This window comes from Scomber scombrus, chromosome 15 (genome assembly GCF_963691925.1).
Source record: "Scomber scombrus chromosome 15, fScoSco1.1, whole genome shotgun sequence".
NCBI classification, from domain to species: Eukaryota; Metazoa; Chordata; class Actinopteri; order Scombriformes; family Scombridae; genus Scomber; species Scomber scombrus.
Window position 1 is genome coordinate 9,262,145 of NC_084984.1, and position 22,838 is coordinate 9,284,982.

The 22,838-nt window shown below is 39.2% G+C and overlaps 1 protein-coding gene across 1 annotated transcript in view; it reads left to right on the forward strand.

Moving 5' to 3' along the window:
• The first annotated feature begins 989 nt into the window (after positions 1-989).
• Positions 990-22,838, forward strand: part of lamc3 (laminin, gamma 3) — a 111,333-nt gene continuing 89,484 nt past the window's right edge. The window contains exons 1-2 of the mRNA XM_062434478.1: positions 990-1,377; positions 8,010-8,314. Of these exons, the coding sequence (XP_062290462.1) occupies positions 990-1,377; positions 8,010-8,314 (693 nt within the window). The remainder of the gene's footprint in view (positions 1,378-8,009; positions 8,315-22,838) is intronic.

Here is a 22,838-nt window from a genome sequence, read left to right on the forward strand (position 1 = left end):
CCCAACATGAATGTACGAATATCAATTCATCACTTCATAATTGATAACAATCTAACATGAGACCAGATTTTCTGAAAAATGTAAGAATATGTAAGAATATTGTTTATTTGGTGACTTTGATGACTTAGTTACTCATCATAGTTCCCCCACCTTTTAATTAGAGTTGTCAGTGACTATGAATTACTGGAATATGCAAACCAGTTCTCACTTACCATGATGTTTGGGCCTTGAGTGCATCTAAGCTGAAAAAGCAGTATGGCTCTTTCACTCCTCTATTTTTATAAATACATTTTCCCTTTAGGTCACAGAACTCCCCTGAGTGACATGTCTGTCTCTTTATGGAGATGACCAGTGCCTGCTGAAATATTCCACAAATTTTAGCACCTCTGTAGTCTTCCATTACAAATCACTACAGTCAGCATTTACCAGAACGCCCTGCTGTGGGGCCAACTGCCAAGTACATTTATCACCATATTGATGATATTGTGCGTTCCCATAGGTGGTGAATGCAGGTGCCTTGGTACTCACAACGTCAATGCCTGGGGATGTAACAACCACACCGCTGCATCACCTAAATATGTTATAGAATGTGTTGTTCCTGTCAAATGAGACTCCTTTACCCTGCTCTGCTTTACATCTGAAGCTAATGAAGATGTGCTACTTGTGTTGACCAGCAGGTGGAGAAGTTTTCATGGACTCTTCCTCCCCACAACCCCCATCCCTGTCCCTCCTCTGTCTGTCTCAAGCTACCCCTGATGAGAGGAGTTCCTGCACAAACTTCATTCCACTCCACAGAGGGAGAAGACATGTTGGAGACTTAACAGGGGCAGGGCAGAGTGGAGTAACAAAACTCTCAGACTGGACTTTTTTTTCCTGTTTTAGGATTATTTTTCTTCAGGGTCTTCATTTATTTTCATCTTCACATCAAAGTTTATAGGTGTGAAAGTTTGTACGTGAAGTGTAAATGTGATTGCAGCTGCTTGTAAAAAATGGATACATCATTTGCAGTGAGGTCTTATCTCCTGGTCCTTCTACTCTCTCTTCATCTACACTTTCAACCTCTTGTTTGGGCCGCAATGGACTCCTGTTATGAGAAAGAGGGCACCATGAGTCGTTGCTTGCCCAAGTTTGAGAATATTGCCTTCAATCGAACTGTGGAGGTATCAAATGTGTGTGGTTCCCCACCTGAGGAGTACTGCATGCATACAGGCTCTACACGCTCATGCCACTACTGTGACGCATCAGACCCAGAACTGAGCCACAATGCCAGCCTCCTGACAGACTTCAACAGGAATGAGGAGCCCACGTGGTGGCAGAGCCAGTCCATGTACTATAATATCCAGCACCCCAATTCTGTCAACCTCACACTCCGCCTGGGTAAGAGCACAGCTGTACATCTTTACTTCAGTTTGACCTCCTGAATTCTTGGGTCTGACTTTATGCAACCTGCAATGTTGTTTGTGGTCAGGCTGAGTGAGCAGGGTGAAGTATGTTCTCAGGATTCAATTATGGTTTCTGTTCCTACTTTTCCGTTCTTTGCTGTGTACACTGTAGATTTTCAATTTAAAATGCTTGAAAGCTTTTCAAGTGCACTACATTTACTGTACCCAGGAACAGAAAAGAATGTGAAGATTAGTAATACATTTTGAGATTTAGTGAATACAGATGGTTTCCAGCGGTAAGAGTCTGCTGATGGTATTTCACAGCAAAGCAATGTTAGTTTCACCCACATCAGTTGAGTTTAAGTGTCATCACATACATTATTTAAAAGCTTTAATGCAAAACAGCTGTGCGTAATAACACATGATTTGTATTATGCAGTTGCGCCTCTGAGCCGTCTTCATAAAAAAAAAAAGAAAAAAGACTTTGGCCCAGACATAGCTGAGACTTGGAGTATTTGCGAGCCCGCAGCCACAAGAGCATGTCTGGGAATTTTGAGGGATTTAAAGAGGATGTGGAGGACACACAGTCACATCTGACGTGCCTAGATAGTAAGTGAGTGATGGCCCAGCGTTGGCCCATGTTTACTTCTCCATACTGCCACAAAATATTGGTGATGAACCCTTTCAAATCAGGCCGTCAGAATACAGTCACAACAATATTTTAGGAAAGATATGGGCCAGAACTAGACTAGAACACTGCCACAACACACAGTGTACATAAAACTGTGTTTAAAGAATGATTCAGACCAGATCAAGGCCCCACCTCAACCTTTTACGTAAGCCTTTTCACAATGAAAGCCACACTTCAAACAATCCAACATTAATCTTGTGTGTTTTCATTGCAGCAACTGTCACAATACACTCCAATATGCACTCTTACAATTAATATATAATTGACTTTTAATGAAAGAGAAGCTGTTTCATATTTTTTAGAAGCATTCAAGGTAATAAGCAGTTGTTAACCTGCACTCTCCAAGTTTGGCAGTGACAGGGCTATGATAAGGGAGGGAGGACCAATTGAAGTAAGTCAGGCACTTACATAATACCTATTTGGAATTCGAAAGATACACTGGGAGGTAAATTTCATTAACCCCGCCCATCCAGAGTGGGTTTTTGCATAGCCAGGGACTTGGTCAGCAGGTCTACTGTCATTTGATATTAAGCTAATTGTCCCTTTACTTAGATGAAAGTTTTCATAGAAGTTAGGAGAGAAGTTGCTCATAAATGCACTTTGAACAAAATGTTGCTTCAGGAGTATTTAAGTGCAGTCCTGCACTCTTTTTAACTGACTTGACCAAAAATTACTACCAAATGCCTCAAGAACAATTGTCCAAAGAGCTAGTTTTGGTTGGATCAGTTTCACCCAGGAACATATATAGATCAAATTGGACAGAGATCCATCATGGTTATGGTTGTAGGATTAAGGTTAAGAAGAGCTTTGGGCTGTTAAAAGACCAGGTAAGGTAAGAGACCTGGCTTTAGGCATTTAATCACAAGTTGAATGAGAAAATCATCAGCTAATAGAATCAGACTTCACTTCATATGTGTTGAGAATTCGACAGGCCAACACACCACGCTTACACACTGCACAATGTCTGTGTTAGCTTTTTAGAGTGCCTCCGCCATGTGCTCTTTTCCTTTGAGAAATTGCATTTCTCTCACTTTTCTGTGCACTGGGGGTACGTATTTGCATGTGAAGACATTCCTCATTTTGCAAAGTTTATGAGGCCAGCTAGAGTCATTAGCATCATTATCCCATTACCACGCTGCGGAAAACTGCAGAAATAAGTAACAGAACACATTTGTCACTTAAACTGAATTCAATTGTGGTGATTGTTACAAAGCATTAATACAATTTTTTTTATGAAATTACCTTTTCCTCTTTCATTTATTTTCTGAGCTGTGTGTGTGTGTGTGTGTTTGTGCATATTATGGTGTGTGTGTCTGTAACAGAGGCAGTAGCTACACAGGAATTTGGAGGCCACTGAAAGAATGTTCCTTTTGCTATTGAACAAAGTTGTATTATTTTATACATATATATTAAATTACAGTGCATTTAATACATTCAGTTTATTCTCAGTTACAGAGGTTGAAAACAGCATTTCACACACTGCTCTCCACTTTGAAAATTGGCATAATGTCCAAATATTTAACATGGGACCAAATCAAGAGAAATCAGTTGAAACGTTTTGTTTTTGTGCCATAAAGGCATGTTGAAAACAAGCCAGCAAGCCCACACACACAACCAAGTATTACACCTCCATTTCATCTTGAAAAAAAAAAGTTTGTTTTCTTGCACTGTAATGTTTGTCTGCCAGATGATGGTTACCTTAGCTTACAGGAAAGACTAGAAACACAGAAACAGCAGCACTAATTAACCAGTCTTAATTTGTGAGCTTTAGTGTTTATTTAATCCCTACAAAAAAAGGGTACAAACAACAAGTTGTGGTTTTATGTGAGGTTGTGTGCGGGACTAATTTTTGGCAAGATGCGCTTACTTCCTGGAGTCTTGGCAAAGCTTTGAGGTTACCAGGCAACTAGCGAGACTGAAATAAGTCACTGCACCCGGCCAAGAAACAGTACAGCACGTAAAGCCAGGTTCTCTTTCAGCGGTTTCAGCTTAATAGTTAATGGACAGACAGGAGAGTGGTCTAAATCTTCTAAAAAAATAAAAAAACTAATAAGACGATTTCTCTAAATGTTGAACTATCCCCTAAAGTCTTAAAATAATAAATTGAAGCATTAAAATTCTGGGTGAAAATTTGGCATTTGATAGTTTGATTTGTGACATTGTAATTCAAGACAAGCTAAAATGGTTTTAATATTTGTGTGATTATGATGACAGTTTTACAATTAAGAATAACCTTTAGTGTGCACAACTAGCTAGCAAACAGTTGTTGATTTACACATCCAGCAGATATGGAGCACCATTAGCAGCCAGTTGTGGCTATTAATAATGCTAAGATAGCAGCGAGAGTGAGCCAAATAGTGTGCTTGTAGGCCAGAATGAAAAACAATGAGCTTAAAGGTGCTAGGGCTGATCGCTGAGGGGAAACTCATTTTTCTCATTTTCAGTAAGTAATTTGTCATGAAAACATTGATTAAAGCCACTTTAGCTAAAGTTAGAATCACCCTTACTTTATCCTTTGTGTATTTGTGTGTCTGTGTGTGTGTGTGTCTTTTGACTTTCAGCAATCTATCAGGGAAGGCAGCTTCTGTTCAAAACTAGACATTTTCTTGACAGGTCAGGTCTCCTCTAGCCTCCTCTGTGGGTGGAGAGAGGGCGCTCCCCATCAAAAATCTCTGCTTCAAAAGGAACGGGAGAGAAGGACAAAATGATGACAGAAGTTGAAAATGTCAGAGCTTTGACCGGAGAGAAACTGCTAGATCACGTGTTCAGAAGGCAGGAAGTGCCTCTGTCAAATGGAGAATATTGATTTCCAATAGCAAGTAGATGTCTGGCTGTGTTTTGAGGGTTTGTTGTCTCTATAATCTGCGGCTAGTTCTTTTCCTGGAGAAAGGTGCCAATGTTGCTGCTGCTGCTGCTGCTGCTGCTGCTTCTGCAGAGGTATGCTCTGTGCTGTCTGGAGAGTTTGTTATTCTTCAAACATTCCCAACACCCACAAGTCTGTCTCCCTTAGACTAATTTGACCTTTGACTCCTCTGCACTACCTCCAAAACATGTGTTTTTCTGTGCCTTTGGGTTCTACCTTGGCTCAGTTTTCTTGAAAGAAGGATGATTATGTTTTTATAACATAGATTTTTATGTAACTGAATATCCTTACATTTTGTTTGTGTGGCTCCACTTTGGTACATATGAAAGCTCTGTGATCCATCTGGAGTGCTGGTGGGGGGCGCCTTCGACGTTACTATTTGCCTCTCCAAACAAAACAAGCTCTCTCTGAAGGGACTACAGTGAAACGCTGGGATGATAAACACAGCAGTAGGATGCACGGACACATATTGCAGCCAGGTCAGAGTGGGTCTGTGGAAGAGTAGAAAAGAAAAAGGGGGGAGTCGGGCTGCTTCAAGGGGAGTAAACAAAACATAATGAGGAAGAAGGGAGGAGGGAAAGAAAATGCAGGGTAGTTTGCTGGTGAGGAATTGGGGTCAGGTTTTTCCCACAAAGACTTGGTGAGAAGCACACACACATACACACAGCACACATTGATGTCTGCAGCTGCTTCTCATTCGGCGCCGTCAAAGAAAAGCAACATCCTGTCACAGATGTAAAACAATGATAAAAGTCTGCCACGGTTAGCATGACGCTCTCACAGCTAGATGATTGGCTTGCATATGAGACACAATTCTCTGTAAGAGGTTAATCTATTCTGTTTCATTCCCAAACTTTGAGACGCAGCACGGCAACAAAATAAATCCACTCATCCTTTATTTGCTGATGACAAAAATCCGAATTTGTAAACAGATTGTAAATATTGAGTCTACAGTACGTCTGGCGAGTTTGGTCTCAGCCGGTCTCAGTCTGAGTGGACGACAGCAGCTGTGTTAAGTTGACATGGATGACTCAGAGCAGGTCAGAGGGCATGCAGCTTCTAGCCCAAGTAGTCTGCGTCCAAGCAGTGTTTTTATGACTGCACAACATGAGATGCCACAAGACTCTGGATCAGAAAGGCACCATAACCCTAGAAAGACATACTTGTCTTGCTTTTCAGTACTCAAAGCCCTGCTGCTTGGTGAACAAAGACACATTTTAGTGTCAAACTGAGCTGTCCAAACTGTGAAAATAAACATATGAATTCAGGCATTTTCTCTATAGGTATTTTTGTTTGTTATGTCATGTTAAATCATCTCTGTTGTCTCCATATAAATGCTAATGAACACATAAAGTGTGTACTCCTGAAAGAGGATGAATCATGAATCATTAAACATTATGCATAAAAACATACAAATATCCGTTGCAATTAGTCTGCATTTCATCACGGGGGATATCCAACAAATGTTTCATCTTCTGCCTCTTTTATGTTTTTGTGCCTCGGTCCCAGCAGGGCGGAGCTCACCTCATGCAGGGAGTAAATGAAAGCTAAATGATCTTAAGGCTCCTAAAGGAAAGATACCATTAGAGATTGCTGCAGAGATAAGAGACAGCGATGCCTAGCTCCTCCGACTTGGCAGTGAAAAGCAACAGATGTCATTATGGCTATACCAGTGGATGGCATCCCTCTAAGAATGTGCAGAGTGGATGAGACTTGGTATCTAATGATGTAGAAAAAAAATCCCCATGAGAGCAATGAAGAAGCCTATTGAGAGATTACGTTGTTGTTACTGTGGTCTCAATGTGACTTCCATTTGTGTCTGCGTTATTAGCCCCCCCCTTCAAGTTTCACAACATTTGGCAGATTTTAAATGTGTATTAATACTCGGAAAGGATGACTCTGCAATATGGCTCCAAGATCATTGTTGTGTCCATGGTGAGTAAAGAATGAGGGGGAAATGACACTGCTCAGTCAAAAAGAAGCATGCATTCTTTGTTTATGTTGAGATCAGGGTCGAAAATGTCAACTCTCCTCCAAAACCAAATAAGGACAACAGCTATGTCACTAATCAATACACATTGTGAGCCATCTGAAGAAGCTAAATAATTTTTGCAGGCATAAATATGTAAGAAGAGAAGATGCAACATGCCAAAATGCATTCCTTCCTAACCCTCCTCCTCATTTAATTAAACATGTACCTGCGAGACTATTCCCTCTACTTATCATGCGCTTTCACAAAATTACTTTACAGACCATTCTTCAGTTACAGCAAGAAAGACCAATTACAACTTCTAAATCCCCACCCACCCACCAACACCAGCTCAAATGGAGTTGGTGCGGGTCTCCGAGATTCAGAGATTGTGCCTTGAAACCCATTTTCTTTTTTTTTGTTGCAGGATTGAAGTTGAATCACTGTTTTTTGGGGGAAACAAATCTATGAAAAGTCTGTCTTCTCTCTCCTTCTGTTTCACCTCTATTACCCCCAAATGGCCGATGCACCACTGAGAACTCGCCTTAGATGTATTGTTCAATCAATGATATGTTTAATTCTATGCCACGCTCAGCTCCTCATGACACTCATTAGTATTTTACTTGTTGGATCAATCACTTTTCCATTGATTAGAGCCTTGCATCAGACTGTATTCTAATCAGCAGTACAGACCCCTTTCCCCTCTGAGTTTGCACTCATTGCCCTATTCTGTCCTATACTTATAATAAGACCCTTTTTTTCTATTTCCCTTTGACCTGTGTTTCACTCCTGGGGCCCATTATGATCTGGATAATGAGAAAATAATCCTGGGTATTCTTCTACAATACTCCTGCAGGGATGACATTCATTTACCCTGCACAGAGGCACGGGAAATTAAGCCTATCCCCCATTGTTTTCCCTCTTTATATAATGCAATTACACCAGTTTTTTTTTTACTTTGCTCCTGGGCCCTTAACTATTACCCCACAGTATTTGTCTCTTATAACCAGCCCTGATCTAACGGTTGAAGCTACAATGGATCTAGTTCTAACAGTAATTCTTTCAGTGATTCTTTTCAAAGCTAATCATATCTGTTTTCCACAGGGAAGGCCTTTGAGATAACCTACATTCGATTGAAATTCTACACCATTCGGCCGGACAGCTTCGCCATCTACAAGCGCACAGAGGAGGACGGGCCCTGGTTGCCGTACCAGTATTACAGCAGCTCTTGTAGCAAGACCTATAGGAAGGATGCCAAGGCTTTCATCCGCCCAGGAGATGATGAGAGAATCGCTTTATGTACAGATGAGTTCAGTGATATATCCCCCCTCAGTGGAGGAAACGTGGCTTTTTCCACCCTAGAGGGACGTCCCAGTGCATACAACTTTGACCAAAGCCTGGTGTTGCAGGTGAGGCTTCATTTTGTTATGTATTGAGGGTATGAGGGAAGACCCAAAAAAGTTGCAATATTTCTGCTATTCCTGGATACATTTCCTGCAGTCATCTTTTCTCACTGTGTTAAGAGCCTCCTATGATTCTTCCTGGGTTTCTTCCACGGTGGTGAATCTAAGCTACCTAGTGTCACATCTGAAAACCACACCATACTTCCATGCTTGATGGTTTCTGGGGATTTTTGGGCCCCTGCTAGTATATATTATGGCTATGATCCTTTTTTCACATTTCATGGTTGACATATTGGCTCCACTTTCATCTGTTACCACTCACTTTGAAGAAAAATATAACTAACTCGAAAGCTTTAACACTTTCTTATAATCATACAGATTTTGACTGCAGCAAAGGAAATATTAATAATGAAAATGAATAAATGAAAAACTACTGCTTACTGCTTTTTAATTCATAAAATTTCAAAACCTTGATGACAATCTATTATGGATATCAGATCCTGCTGGTGTTGACCACAATTTTCTTCTGGTAAATGAATATTTCTTAATTTGAGAACAGGGACAGATTTCTTCAAATGTCTTCTTTATTATAGCCCTCCAGACACAAGGGCATAGATAGCAAATTGTAACAAAGCTGTAGAATTTGAGATTATTACTGCATGTGATGCTCCCGGCCTCCAAGCGGGGAGCATCCCTCCAGCGAAGACTGGATTTTCAGAATCTCTCCACTCCACCATACTTTTACACTAACAAACAGCACCTTAGCTCCACACATATACGTGCATGCCTTCAAGCCTTTTTGCAAAGCAGCTGAAGGGAATCTAATGTTATGTTTAGCTCTGATTAACATTGATGAAGCCTTGAGAGGGTTGTACAGAATTAATGGCAGCCTCTTGAGAGAGCGTCTGGGAGGGGTGGGCACAGTTAAGTGTGGCTGAAAATGAGTAAATAAAGCACTTAATGCTGCCACTCCTTTTCCTTTGACATGTGTATGCATGCATCTGTCCAAGGGTATGCTCTGCATAACTTTTAAAGTGAAATAGTATCAGACTTCAAAGGTTATTAATTATTTAGGATCTTAACTGTCATGTGCATGTATATCAATGGCTGTATCTGCCTTAAGGTGAAAGTCAGGACTCTATGCAACAGTGTCCCCAGGTCCCAGCATTGCTTCGAAAATAATATCTAATGGACTCAAATATGAAAGTAACCTTGTCACAACAAATTAAGTAAACTAGCTAATTAGAGCAGATATCCTGCAGGACCATCTACTGAAGGAGGATATAGCCTGATGCTACAAACAGTATAACCCACATGTACATATGCCTGTCTGGTCAGAAAGAGTCGTAGTATATCTGTATATGAAATGAAGAGATTGTGTACTTCCAATGCAAAGTGTTATTGGGAGAAAACTTGGTAAATAAAACAAGCCATCAAAGTCTCAGTTACATGCAGAACCCACACAAAACAATTCAGTGATTCTGAAAATCATCCACCCCTATCTCCCAGAAACTATGTTTGTACTAACTTATTTTGCCCAATGCATTTTGAAGGAAGCATAATTGCTACCTGGGTTACTTTCAGGAGCAGTTTTTTTTTCTTGTGAATAAGTTTTACCTTCTTTGACCTGCAGTAACTGATTTTTTTCTGGCCACTTGGCAGCAGCGGAAACAAGTTGTGAACATAATACTGACAGATCAAGTGGTTAACTATATCTGATTGCTGTTTGGTGCTGAGCAGGTAGAGTACAATAGATGTTAAGACTGCCTGCTGTAGTCAAAAATAACAGAGCACTGAGATTGAACCAAAACAGTAAAGTTGCAGCCGGACAGCTAAAGAATTAGCTAAAACTCCCTATAAAGCCGAGGGGAGCTGCAGAGTTGGTTTATAATACTCTGTAAACCACAATCTTTCCTTAACCTTAATCAGGCGCTTTGATTGCCTAAACATTACCATAAAAAACAAAAATCATGTTTTAGTAGCTATGAGCAAATATGATAATATAAGAACAGATATTTGCAGGAAAAAGAAATTAATTATGTTGTCAGTGACATTTCTCTCAGGATTTGCTGGATTTGTATTTGTAATTTGCCCTTCAGAGGGGAACATGCTGTTGCCATGTTGCTGTCACTCAAAACTGAGACATCAGCAGTAATACAGTGAAACAGGTCTTAAGCCCGCTGACTGAGGAAGTCAGTGGCAAGAGCAGCATGATGATTCAAAATCAAATTAATTGTTTCTTAGTAAAGATCCCCACTGGTACTTACATAATGTGATTGACAGGATGTGAACAACTTACAGGACTCCTCTCTGGCCAAGTGTTTTCACTCTGTTTTTCTTCTTTCTGCCGTCCCTTACACCTTCTGTATGTTGCTATTTTTTTCCTCTGTCTCTACAACAACAAGAAAACCAACAACAAATTCCTGATATATAGTGATACATAGTGGACACATTTTCAATAATAATCTTCAATTAAATCCACAGTCATGGCCCCCCTCCTGTCATATGCCAAATACTCCTCAGGACAACAACAATAATAATAATAATGATGCGTTCCTCTGTCTGGCCTTTCTCCTAAAATGTAGTGTGGAAATAGGTTTGGTAATGCAACACTATCACATCTGTAAAGGAAGCTGTCCTCCTCCACATCATTAAATAAGAAGAGTGTCTTTGGAATATATGTGGAGGATATGCAGTGTAAACCTGCATAACCATAACCCACTCCCACATTTATAAAGAAAGTTATGTTCCAAAACTTATAGTAAAACTGAGGACATTTTGGGATTGTGTGTGTTGGTTTGCCCTCAAATAGATTCACAGTTTACTGTATGTGACTGGCATACATACATTTGAAGATGGTTTAGCTATAATACATCCAAATCTCAGTATATCCTCCTAGTTCTCAGTGTTTTGAAACTCAACTGTGCACTATGTTGTGTTTCAAATATCTGAATGCAACAGTCAATGTAAAACTGTTGAGCCATACGGGAATCTGACTCCAGCACAAAAAACTGCTTTTTGTCAATGCCTATTCACTTTGTGACTAAAAGCTGTTTTGTAGAGGTTATATTTAAAATACCCTTGCAGCATGATGAATAAAAGTTACTTTAATCTTCAAATAATGACATTTGTTGTTGATGAGAATTCATGGTGACAGCAACATTGTTTTATTTGCACTCTTTAATGTCCCTAAGATGTATGAGTTTCGAAAGAAAACTTGTGGTGCATCTGACAAGCCCTTAGGGCTACATATGGTATCTCTGCCTGCACACATACCATAACCCCACCCCCCTCTCACCCTAACACACACACATGCTCTCTGTGCCGGATGCTGTCTCCTCATAAAACCTCCTCTCTCATCAACCACGACACTCTGAATGGGTGAGATCTTTGCAACCTCCTGCAGAGTAGAAAGAGGCATGCTTTACTCAAGAGTGATCCCCATTTTAAAAGGGGGAGAAGATGGAGGACAGACAGCAGTGGTGAAGCCACATCATCTCTCTAGCGTTTGCTAAGCTGCACTGAGCAGCAGGATAAAGACATTTTCTCCTCATCTCTGCTACGTATTTGAGGTCCCCATGCGTCTTCAGCAAGTGAAAATAGAAATGAAATGCACTATTGGATTATCTTTAGCGTTGCTATGGATCGGGCACATTGTGTGGCAGGCTACTGTCAGTAAGACGACACACAGCTGCATGAAAGAAGAATTTGCATGCAGGACTGGATTTGGCTCCTGAGATTCTACTCCATCCGTCTTGCTAGGACAACAAAGAAAGGAGAGTGAATGAAGGAAAAAAATGCTGTGGCTTAGCAATAGCCACTTAACCTCCTCTAAAGTCAAAAAGACTAGAAATTTCCAAGTGATCTTCTCTCTCCATCCCATTATTCCCCGTTTCATCCTTTTTTCCTGTGCTGTTAGCTCTACATTTTTTTGCATGAGAGCAGTTATAAAGTCCTTACAAGAAAAGGTAGCTGCAGCCTAGTTTTCTAGTTCAGAGATTATTAAACTGTCCTTTTCTGATTAATCCCTTCACAGTAGCCTTCTACCACTATGCTATTTTGGCCTCTCTATCTATCCGTTATATAATTCTGGACTCTGGCAAGCTGAGACGATAACAAGCAAGAGTCTAGGTTTGTAGGACAGAAAGGATCTCCTGAAATTTGAGAAGTGAGCATTAGGTGTTCAGTTAAAAATACATGTTCCATGCATGAACAAAGAAAGAAATACTTTTTCGTCACCATGAAAGGATTATGTGGGATTAAGGAATTAAGAGACTAAGGATTATGTGTAGAGGACATGGTTGGAAACAGGTAGTCTGAGAGTGAAGTAGCACAGTAACAAGGAAGGACATTGTGGTCAGGTGTTATTCTTGTCTCTCGGGTTTAGTTACAAGTGTTAAAGAACTTTTTTTTTTAAAACTTGCCCAAACCTTAACAAGACAGTTGCTTAATTTAAAAAAAAAATCATAAAAGCTGTTTCCCTGGCTCACACTCAGCTGCTTTCAATGTTTTCTCTCCATCATATAACAAATGGGACAAAAAAATAATTTTTGCTGCTGTCACATATTTCAGTGCAGGTGGAAGATAATTCTCTTGTGTCCAAAACACGTTGAATCGGCTTTTAATTTTATTCTGTACACTGGAAGGTGTAAGGAAGAGGATGTATCACTTCTTGAGGAGTGGTGTTCGTAAAGGGTTTTTCACACCTGAGTTAACAAGTCTAAACATGAGAATTAATGTGAACAAAAACTCACTTTGTTGTGACAATGTGCTATTAATATTTTACGTGACCTTTAGTGAAATGTGTTGTAAGAACAAGGGTTTAGCGGGTATATTGTTAACGATAATCACCATATTAGTTTAGTGTGTATGCATGCTAATATTTGCTAATTTGTGCTAATCAAAAGGTACAGTCGACCCCGATAAGAATGTAATTATGTTTATGTTATATGCTGATAATGGTGCTACATGATATTAGGAGATTACCAACATAATTACAATTCATTCCCAGGAGGACATGAATGTTTGTACTAAATTTAATGGCAATCAATCCACAAAAGTCAACCTGATGTTGGTGCTAGAGAAAAAGTCAGGTAATCACCAAAGTTATTAAGATTCATCCTCTGGAAAACCATGAATGTCATAAATGTGTCCCAGTCTATCCAGTAAGCGTGGAGACATTTCTTTGGATAAATGAAAACATTTGTACTGATGGTGCAAGATGAAAAGTCAGTGGTATCCATCGTGGAGGGATCGTGAATGTCTGTATAACAGTTTATGGCAAGCCATCCCATTGTTGTTGAGATCAAAATAACAAAAGTCAACCTCATGTTGGTTCTAAAGATAAAGCAGGGGATCACCTATGTCATTTAGGATTTGTCCTCGGGAAACAATAAATGTCTGTACAAAAAATGAGTCACAGTCCATCCTGTAGATGTGGAGATATGTTTCTAGATAAGTGAAAACTTTGACCAACTGGTAGTGGGAGATGAAAAGTCAGTTGAATTCATCCTCTAGGGACCATCAATGTCTGTACAACATGTCTTTGTAATTCATCCAATAGTTTTTGTGATCTTTCATTATGGACCAAAGTAGTGGACTGACCCATGGACATTTCCATATACAGCAATGGTGCTTGCTATAATTAGATAAAATAATAAGAAGAAGAAATACAAATAAAACATATATTTCAAGTATTTTTGTGTTCCAATTGTAATCATACAAACAAGTGTTCCCCTTGTGGGCACATTTTATGATTTCCATAATATTTAAACAGAAATAAAACACTTCAGATTAGATCCCTAATAGAAACCAACCACACCACCTATTCCTGTTCTGGCTTCTAAAGGGCAATACTGCTCCAATAAACCCCTCATGACTCAGTCTATTGAACTGCTTTTTGTTTTTTGGGGGGGGTTTTAACACTTCAGAGGACTCATCCAAAGAGTCTTTAGACTGTTTGTTTATCTGGGTGTATTTGATTCCCAGGTGCTGCCATAGCTCTAGCATGTCCCTGTCTCTCCTGGTCCAGGTCAGCAGCATCACACAGCTTTCACACTCTGAATGAATGAGGAACAGCAACAGCCGCTTTTGATTTGTGTTTCTGTCCCTCAGTCAACATCTCTGTGATCATTCCTGCTGCTCTATGTATGTGGAGCCACAGTGACCAGCTGGATGGAAAAATCAATCAATTAATGCATTAGTCAGTGTTTGGGAACAGCTCAACAGTGTTCAGCCTCTGAATAAATAACAAGGTTTGCATGCATATGTTTGTCAATGCAAGCTACCATTAGGTATTGAATACTTTATTTTCAGTCATAGCCATCATGACCATCAGATTACATATATTCAGATGTTACTGCTGTTACACATAAAAGGATTATGAACTTCAGGACATCACTGATAAATGACTGAAATACACAGATTTAAAAAACCTGGGTCACCTTCATGTGTCAACTGCATCAGATTTAGTCATTATTCAGTTAATGGTACACATTACTGAATATAGTGTTTATTATTATTATTATTATTATTATTATTATTATTATTATTATGACTGACTTAACAAATGCTGTTATAAAAACTTAGGTTAGCAATACAAAAGTGCATTTTACTCAATACTAAACTAATTTATTCACCAAACGGTTTGCTGCATAATGCAATACTTCAGTGAAATAAAATAATCACATCTTTATTTGTACTGTTTAATGAGTTGCCATTTCTGCAGGTGTGCAGCTTTCCTTTCAACAACTTAAGCCTTTGATTGTTCCTGTTGATTGTAATTACTATAGGAAAATACACAAGCCGACTCTTTCCGTTCTGGTTATACTTGAAAACTCAATTTTCTTACCTGTCAAAGGTTTGGAAAAATGTTAAATAACATTTCATAACAACAGGGAATATTTTAATTTTTCATTAACCTATTGAATCTTTAGATGTTCTTGTTTTCACAATGGGGCCATGTAGCAACATAAGCCCTTTGGGTAGGAGGCCTTAGTTACACTAAAATGTAAATACTAATGGTGTTGCTGGCTGTATTTCAGTATGCTTTGGATGCAATCGACCCACTGATTATAAAGCTGTGGGGGATCAATAAGAGGCAAGAATACATAGATTGGGTGGCAAATCTCTCAACAACCCTGCAAAGCACTCTCTCCTTCAGTCCACCTCTCCCTCTCTGCCTTCCTCTTAAACAACAAGATGAGAAGACCCATGATTGACTGATCTGTCCTCCATTAGAATAAAAAGGGGATCAATTGCACAACTGCATTTCTTAAATCTCTCATCCCGCCCTCTATTTTAAGGGTGATGGTACGGATGGGTGTAGTGAGCAAAGAAAAGAAGAACACATCAACCACCCTCTTTGGTGCAAAAACAAAGCAGGCGGAGTGCGTAAGAGTATTCTTTTCCACACTGTGAATAATCACAATAAAGATGGTGGAGCATGCTCTTCTTTAATGGTGACATACTGTTTCCCGCTTGAGCCACCAATACTAGAAAAACAAGGAAAATAGGCAACTCAATACAAAAGGGGTGGGCTAGAGAGCAGCTCTCAAAAATATCATTCCCACAACAGCGCTATTTATCGCTAAAGGAGGGAAGAGACCTGATTACATGCACGATGTAAAAGGTATTTGTATGCAACCCCTTACACATATCACACTTAAACACTTATTTTCTTCTGTAGTGTGAATAGTGAATAGGTGAGTTGGATATGTTTCACCTGGATACTCAACACAGTTTCAATACTGCACAACAGTACACAATCAACATTTGGTAAAGTCTGTTGATTAGGTTTACTAGTGTTCAGAATTTAGTTAATGTTTAAAAGACTGCACTTTGTTTCTCTGTGGAATGCAGCTTTCTGTTTTTTTCTGGAGATGTGGGCCCCACTGCTCTTATTGCGCCTACACCTGATTTTTGATTACGTTGATCTTTATGCAGGTTCCACTGTAAGCCAAGATCCAGCGTCACACTTAGGTATGTGCAGTGTTGCCAACTCCTCAGTAAGGAAAGTAGCTATTGGCTGTCCTAAAAGTCGCTAAACGCCGCTAAATGACATCATCGCCTAATTTGCATAATTTTCCATTTGCATGTAATTGTAATGGACGCTGTAGGAGACAGGAATAACGTCTTGGGAGAGACAAAAACTCTCCATTGCTAACTGTCAAGGACTTTCTGGTTCTTGAATGTTTTTCAGAAAAGCCCAAATAGTATGGATTTTGAATGTTTAGAGATAGTTTAACTCTAACCCACAGGCTGCCCTTTCCCCATCCTCTGTGATGGATCTCTGTATTTCCGCAGAGTCGTAAAGAACTGTATCATCTGCATACACATGATTCTGCACTTTGTCAGCTGTGTTAGACGGTCATCCATATCTATGCAGAATAGTAAGGGTCCAAGTACACCTCCCTGTGGCATGCCGTAACTTCTTGAGGAAAATCTGGACAAGACATTTTGAATGTGAACCTACTGATTCCTTCCTTGTAGATATAATTAATACCAATTCATTGAGCTGAAGCCAAATTTGTAGTTTCCCAAGTAAGATTTTGTGTTGAGAGTATCAAAAGTAAAAGAAAAAGCTTCAGCATCAAATATCTTCATGTGAAATGTAGTTTTGGATACCCAACTAAAAACACACATCAAATTCCAATCATGTCAAAGTCTCAACAGCTTCTATTGAATCCTCACATTATGTTAAGGTTCAAATATCTGTTGTCAGCCCTAGATGGGTCTGGCAACCTTGCAAAATAGCACATTGGCAGCAATCATGTTCCCTGAAGAAGTATTTCATCTTTCTCTGCCTCTTCATTAAGTCAAACCTTGTCTGTGTGAATATGATTATGTTGCCATATGTGATATTGGCTGGTTGGTAGGTTTTTTAATGTCTAATATGGGATAAGGGTAATAACTGGAGGGTAGGGGTAATTTATTTTTAGCTTCTTTTATGAGTCTTTTCCACTTTCAGTGAGACATGTGAAGACCTCACATTGTCGGTGTTATGAGTCGACCTTTTCCTGTGTCTTACACAGGTAAAATAACTGGAGAGCACTCTACAATACCCTGCAGTTAGTTGACTGGGTGTGAAAACTTTCATTTCTCAGAATACAAACCCTGAGGAGCCCCTGCTCAAGCGGAACAGAAGCAGACAGAATTCTAGTGTTGTGATTGTAATCAGTGATTAGCTTCTATGAAAACATATCCTATAAAACAAGCCTCAGTCCCTGATTTTGTGAAAGACATTCAGGCAGAATGTGGTTTTCATAAAGTTGATGCAATCAGCATAAATGCCCCAAGCACTTACTGCCCAGTTTTTTCCAGAACTGTTTGTAAGAATATTGCATTTCTATAGAAATGAGCAGTGAAACAGCTACTGTGGAAGAGTCAAATCCTAGGGTACAAAAGGGGACACAGTCTGTCGTATTTTATCAATCTTGTGTTATTAGACCACAAGAATGTAAACCAGTAAATGCTTCCAAGAACATATAAAATGGATGCATTTTCTATCTAACAACAGTTTTGATTAATAAGTCTTGATGTGTTGTTCTATTTATGGTACATTAAATCAGGATAGTACACTGGGGCTATATGTAAAATGCATTTCTCTGATGTGTTATGTTTCAGTGGACAAAAATCTTTATTCCTAGAAATCAAAATTGTCAATTGGCTTTTAATGCACGGGGATAAAGATTGGGCATTTGTGTCAGAGGTTAAACCCACACTTTTTACATACAGATTGTCAACAGAGCATAAAATGATCCCTGTTCCCCGCAATGGCATGTCAGTGTGCCGGCTCATACAGATACATGCATATTTCATGAGGCTTAAAACAGGAATTGCATTCTGCCTGTTTTATTAGCATTTTAATCCTTTTGCAGATTTGCCGCTTGTGCCTCAGTCTGAGGAGCACATAGTTTCAATATAGAGACTTCACACACTTCATCTGCTGCTTCTAAAATACATCTTCCTGTCATTTTGAGAGGTCAAAGCAAATCTACATTGAAAAAAAGACAACTGATGATACTTTAATGCATATATGTTTTTGTGTCATGTTTAAATGTCATCTGCATTAATATCATTTTTGTTATACCAGTGATATAATGTGTTGTCTTTTCATTGCAATATGAAATATTTGGAAAAAACTAATCACCTTGTAACACAGCATTTAGATGTTTTCTCTAAAGTAATGGCTTACTTCAAAGGGGGCCCTGTTGTCAAGTTTGTAAAGCTCTCTTTTTTTTCAATAATCACGCATAAGATGAAAGCTGCTGTATGAATTCAAATTTAATTTGTTCAGTCATCCATTAAAACGGTTTGTCGTCTCCCCTGCCACCGGTCCATCCTCTCTCTCTCTCTCTCTCTAGAAAGCTGTGTGGCAAATTGGAGCTCCAGCATTGAATGACATTGAGTAGAGGGGGAAAAATACATATTGAGGGCACAGTGAACTCATGCAATTAAATTAAAAAGTTATTAACTTTGGAATGAAGGACACTGCTCTCTTTCCTGTCACTGTCTGCAGCCAGAGGCTTCAGAGTTCAAGGAAACACACTGGAGCAGACAGAGGAGACGGGAGAAGGGGAGGAGAGAAAGAGGTGGAGACAGACAGGGGGAAAAGAGACAAGATCATTTTTAGAGGTTAGGGTAAAGGTGATCAGCCCCTAAGCAGAGATGTCCTCCAAAATGGTGTTTGATATCGTCAAAAAACTTAGCTGCGGGTGGCATAATACATGTCCACATATACTGCATATGTGTGTGTGCACCGCCTCATTGAATCATTAGACCATTATTGTCTTAAGCAAAGAATTGGCTCATTGCCACACTCGACACCTTTGCCTATCCCTAAGTCAGCATCATTGTAGCATTGTGAACCCAGATTCCAAGGGAGTGAGAATCAAAGTTAATTAAGCTTTTGCTGCAGTTTGCACAAATAATAAGTAATGGGCTGACTACTAATTAACCCTAAGAAACTGCTTCCTTTCAGTGTAGTAAGTGATATTTGGAACTATGTCTGCTTTTTCCTACACAATTAGCACTGTTCTATCAAGCATAACTAATAACTCTTCCATATGATAATGGTTTTGTACTCTGTGATAAATGATACGAATTTTGAAACGCTAACAATGCATTTATTTTATTTAATTTTTTTATCTATCGCCAGTTAATTACTGTGATTTTCATGGGAAGTTTCTTGAAGTGTATGTGTGTGTTAAAGCATGAGAGCTGAGTGTTATAAACGATGACAATGCAGTACCAGTGTCCAGCATGGCCCTCATTAGAAGAGACAGGAATTGTGTGCATTTTAACATTAATTATCACTGGTTTGTGCTAATCATTTATTTATTAATTTAACAAAAGGGCAGGCCATGTACGTTACGGCCTTTCTGTGTTAGTAATTGAAAAACTGAATTTCACTCAAGATTTAATCACATAAAAAAGAAAAAGTATGTAATAAAGGTTATGTCTCTAGTAAGTTATGCATAGACAGAGCTAGCATCCATAAAACAACAACAGCAAAATAATAAACTGATGGACAAACTAATAACAGATACACAAATTCTCATTCAAACTGTTGCATACTGCTAGTTTAATGACACCGGCCACTCTGTGTTCAACAATTTACTATTTCCTAATTTTTTTTTTGCAACATGAATCTCATCAGAACTCAGAATTTGTTGTTCATTTTGTTCATAAAATGATTTACATTATTGACAAATCGATCTGTTATTTTGTACTTTGTCACATGGACGTCACAGACATTATAATGTATGGGGGTAGGACACGTCCCACCTACTTTTTAAAATGATTAGTTTAGACTCCCCCACTTTTACCATGTCGATAATCAGTGCATCAGTCTATCCACTCAGTGCTGTTTTCAGAGCGCTGTGTCAGTGCTTCATTATCAAATCCATTCCTCTTAGTTATTGAGAAAATGTCCAAATCAATGAATCCCCATCCCACGTTTTTACTGTTACTTTAAAACCAGGCAGATTCTCACATAGGGCACACATACATACACACATACGATGCTAGTTTGTCATTCATGCTCAGATGCTAGGTAGCTGAGTTAAAGTTGGTCACACACTGTCACAACAAAATGTTCAGGAAATTGTTGACTTACTGAAAATTAAAGCTTGGCTAAATGTTCGTGTTTTGTTCGCCTGTTGCTCATAGCCTTTTTGTTTTTGTTACAAAGTCTGTACACAGACAGCACCCTCACTTGTTCAGTTAGCTAAAAAGCTGCAATGCCTTGTAATTGTAAATAGAAGTTCACCGGTTCAAGTGCACATTTTCACTGCTTGAGACGCCCACGCTTTGTCAAAAAATGTGGCCTATTTTTTGGCCACTGCATCAAAAACTATTAGACAGACTGCAAACATATTTTGTATAGACATTCATTGTCCCCAGAGGATGAATTCTACTGACTTTGGTGGTCTGTTGACTTTTTATTCAGTGCCATCATCAAGTAAAATTTGCTTTTTGTCCAGTATGACCAAATAACTGGAAAACCAAAGACGCCAAATACCAGCTGTATGTTTGACTTCAGTACTAATTAGCTAATATTAGCATATGAACACAATAAACTAGAATGGTAACCATGGTAAACAATAATGAACAAAGTAACACCTGCACACTTTCCCCAAGCCAGAATTTAATCAGGACAATGTTTTGATGCTACTTTCTGATAGCCTTGAACTAAGTTGTACATATAATTAGTCTTCTTCAACCATATTAAGCATCACCTGCTATACAGTTACTATAAGGTCCAATTTAAGTCTACCACACTATCTTCCACCTCTGCTTTCCACAGCACTGCTGTTGTGTCAGACTGCTATCTGTTTTCTTTATTGTGGCCTATATGTAATTACTTTACTTATTGAACATCATTGTTTGTGCATTGGACATATATTTTCATGATAGGGGCCTTAGGCAGTGGGCTTGTTCCATAATATTAGAGGAGATAACCAGGTGAATAGGCATGAAATAGTAAACTAGGCATAACAAACATGTACAGCATGCATGACGAGGTTGATAAGCATTCTGGTAAAAGATGGATATGGAGACATTTTATAAGCACTTTGCTCTCGAGGAATCATCCCTCCTCACCTATTCGTGCACTCTCTTGCTTTGTTCTGACCAGTCTTGGAAAGTTAAAGCATAATTTCCTTTATCTCCTCCTTCTCTGCTTCCTTTACCTCAATGCCCCTCATTTTGACTTAATTTGTTACCTTGCAGCTATGTTTCCCATCTCACACTCCACAGGTCCTCTTTTAAACGGCAGATAGAAAATCTTGTCATGTACTGGTAGTGTAAAACAAAATGAAGAATGAACACGTTTCCCCTTGCAACTGCAGTGCATCGGGGTCATTTAGTGCCGTCCAAACCCCATTAGCCAGTGGAGCCGTGTCAAGCTGGGGCAAAGTCGATAAGCAAAGGCCGGAACAGAAGCACAGCAGCCAACTGCACTCAATTCTGCAACACTGTAGTTATGGTTACTACAAAATAGCAGCTCTATAGTCCTCAGCTGTCTGCTAAGGCATAGGACAGTCTGGAAATCCTGAAGTGCACTCCAGCTAGGAGAGTGCCCAGATAAGGCTGGCAGAGGGAGAGAAAGGAAAATAAAGAGGCGGGCTATAAGGTAAAGTGAGAAGGCATTTCAGGTAAGAATACTTTAGGTGGGATGAATTGGGACTGCAGAACAGTCAGAATCTTACTGAAAATGAGCTACCAAACCCCTCTTCCTAAAAAGACTCATTAATGAGATATTCCTAGACAAACACTGAGTACACAGAACTCCCTGGATAATCTTCATATTATGCTTTACTGACATAGTTAACCCACAGGTGGCACTACAGCCGGATCATACTGACACCATCCATGCAAGAGTTAAACCAATCAGGAACACATGTGTAGCCTATTCACACCAGATGTTCGAATAAAGGGCTGACCTCTTGATGCCCCACCAGTATGTCCCTTGGAACTGCAGGAATGGGCCACGCAGGTGGTCCGAACCACAAGACCCTCTCTCCTTTGAAAGAGGAGGATGGTGGTCACACTGACAGAAACAAGAAAGCCCAAAAGAAACAGTTCTCTTAAAGCTAACTTAGTTCAAAACTTTTACTGCTGCGATAAAGCTATTTGAGTTGGAGAGAAATCACATTTGGTATCTGTGAAAAGAGCCTCAGAGGCCTCAATGGTGTCATCTTTTATATAATAATTAAAATTAAGAATTTTTCTTCACTTGCTTAACAAAAGGCAACTGTACTGTTTTATAATGGAGCTAAAGAATGAAAATGTTAATTTTGTATAATATTCATTAGGAATTATATATCAGATTCTGATATGATGTATTGAGAACAAAGTGACTATAACAGTTGTTTTAATACTTTTTCATCTACAATCAATTGCAATGTTGCCATTCAATTTGCCTCCTCAAATATCTTAAATCGGATGGCTTTCAAAATTAAGTTTTAATTTGAAAGTGTTTTTTAATTAGCCAAATCAACATAATATAAACAGAAGTTGCTTTTTT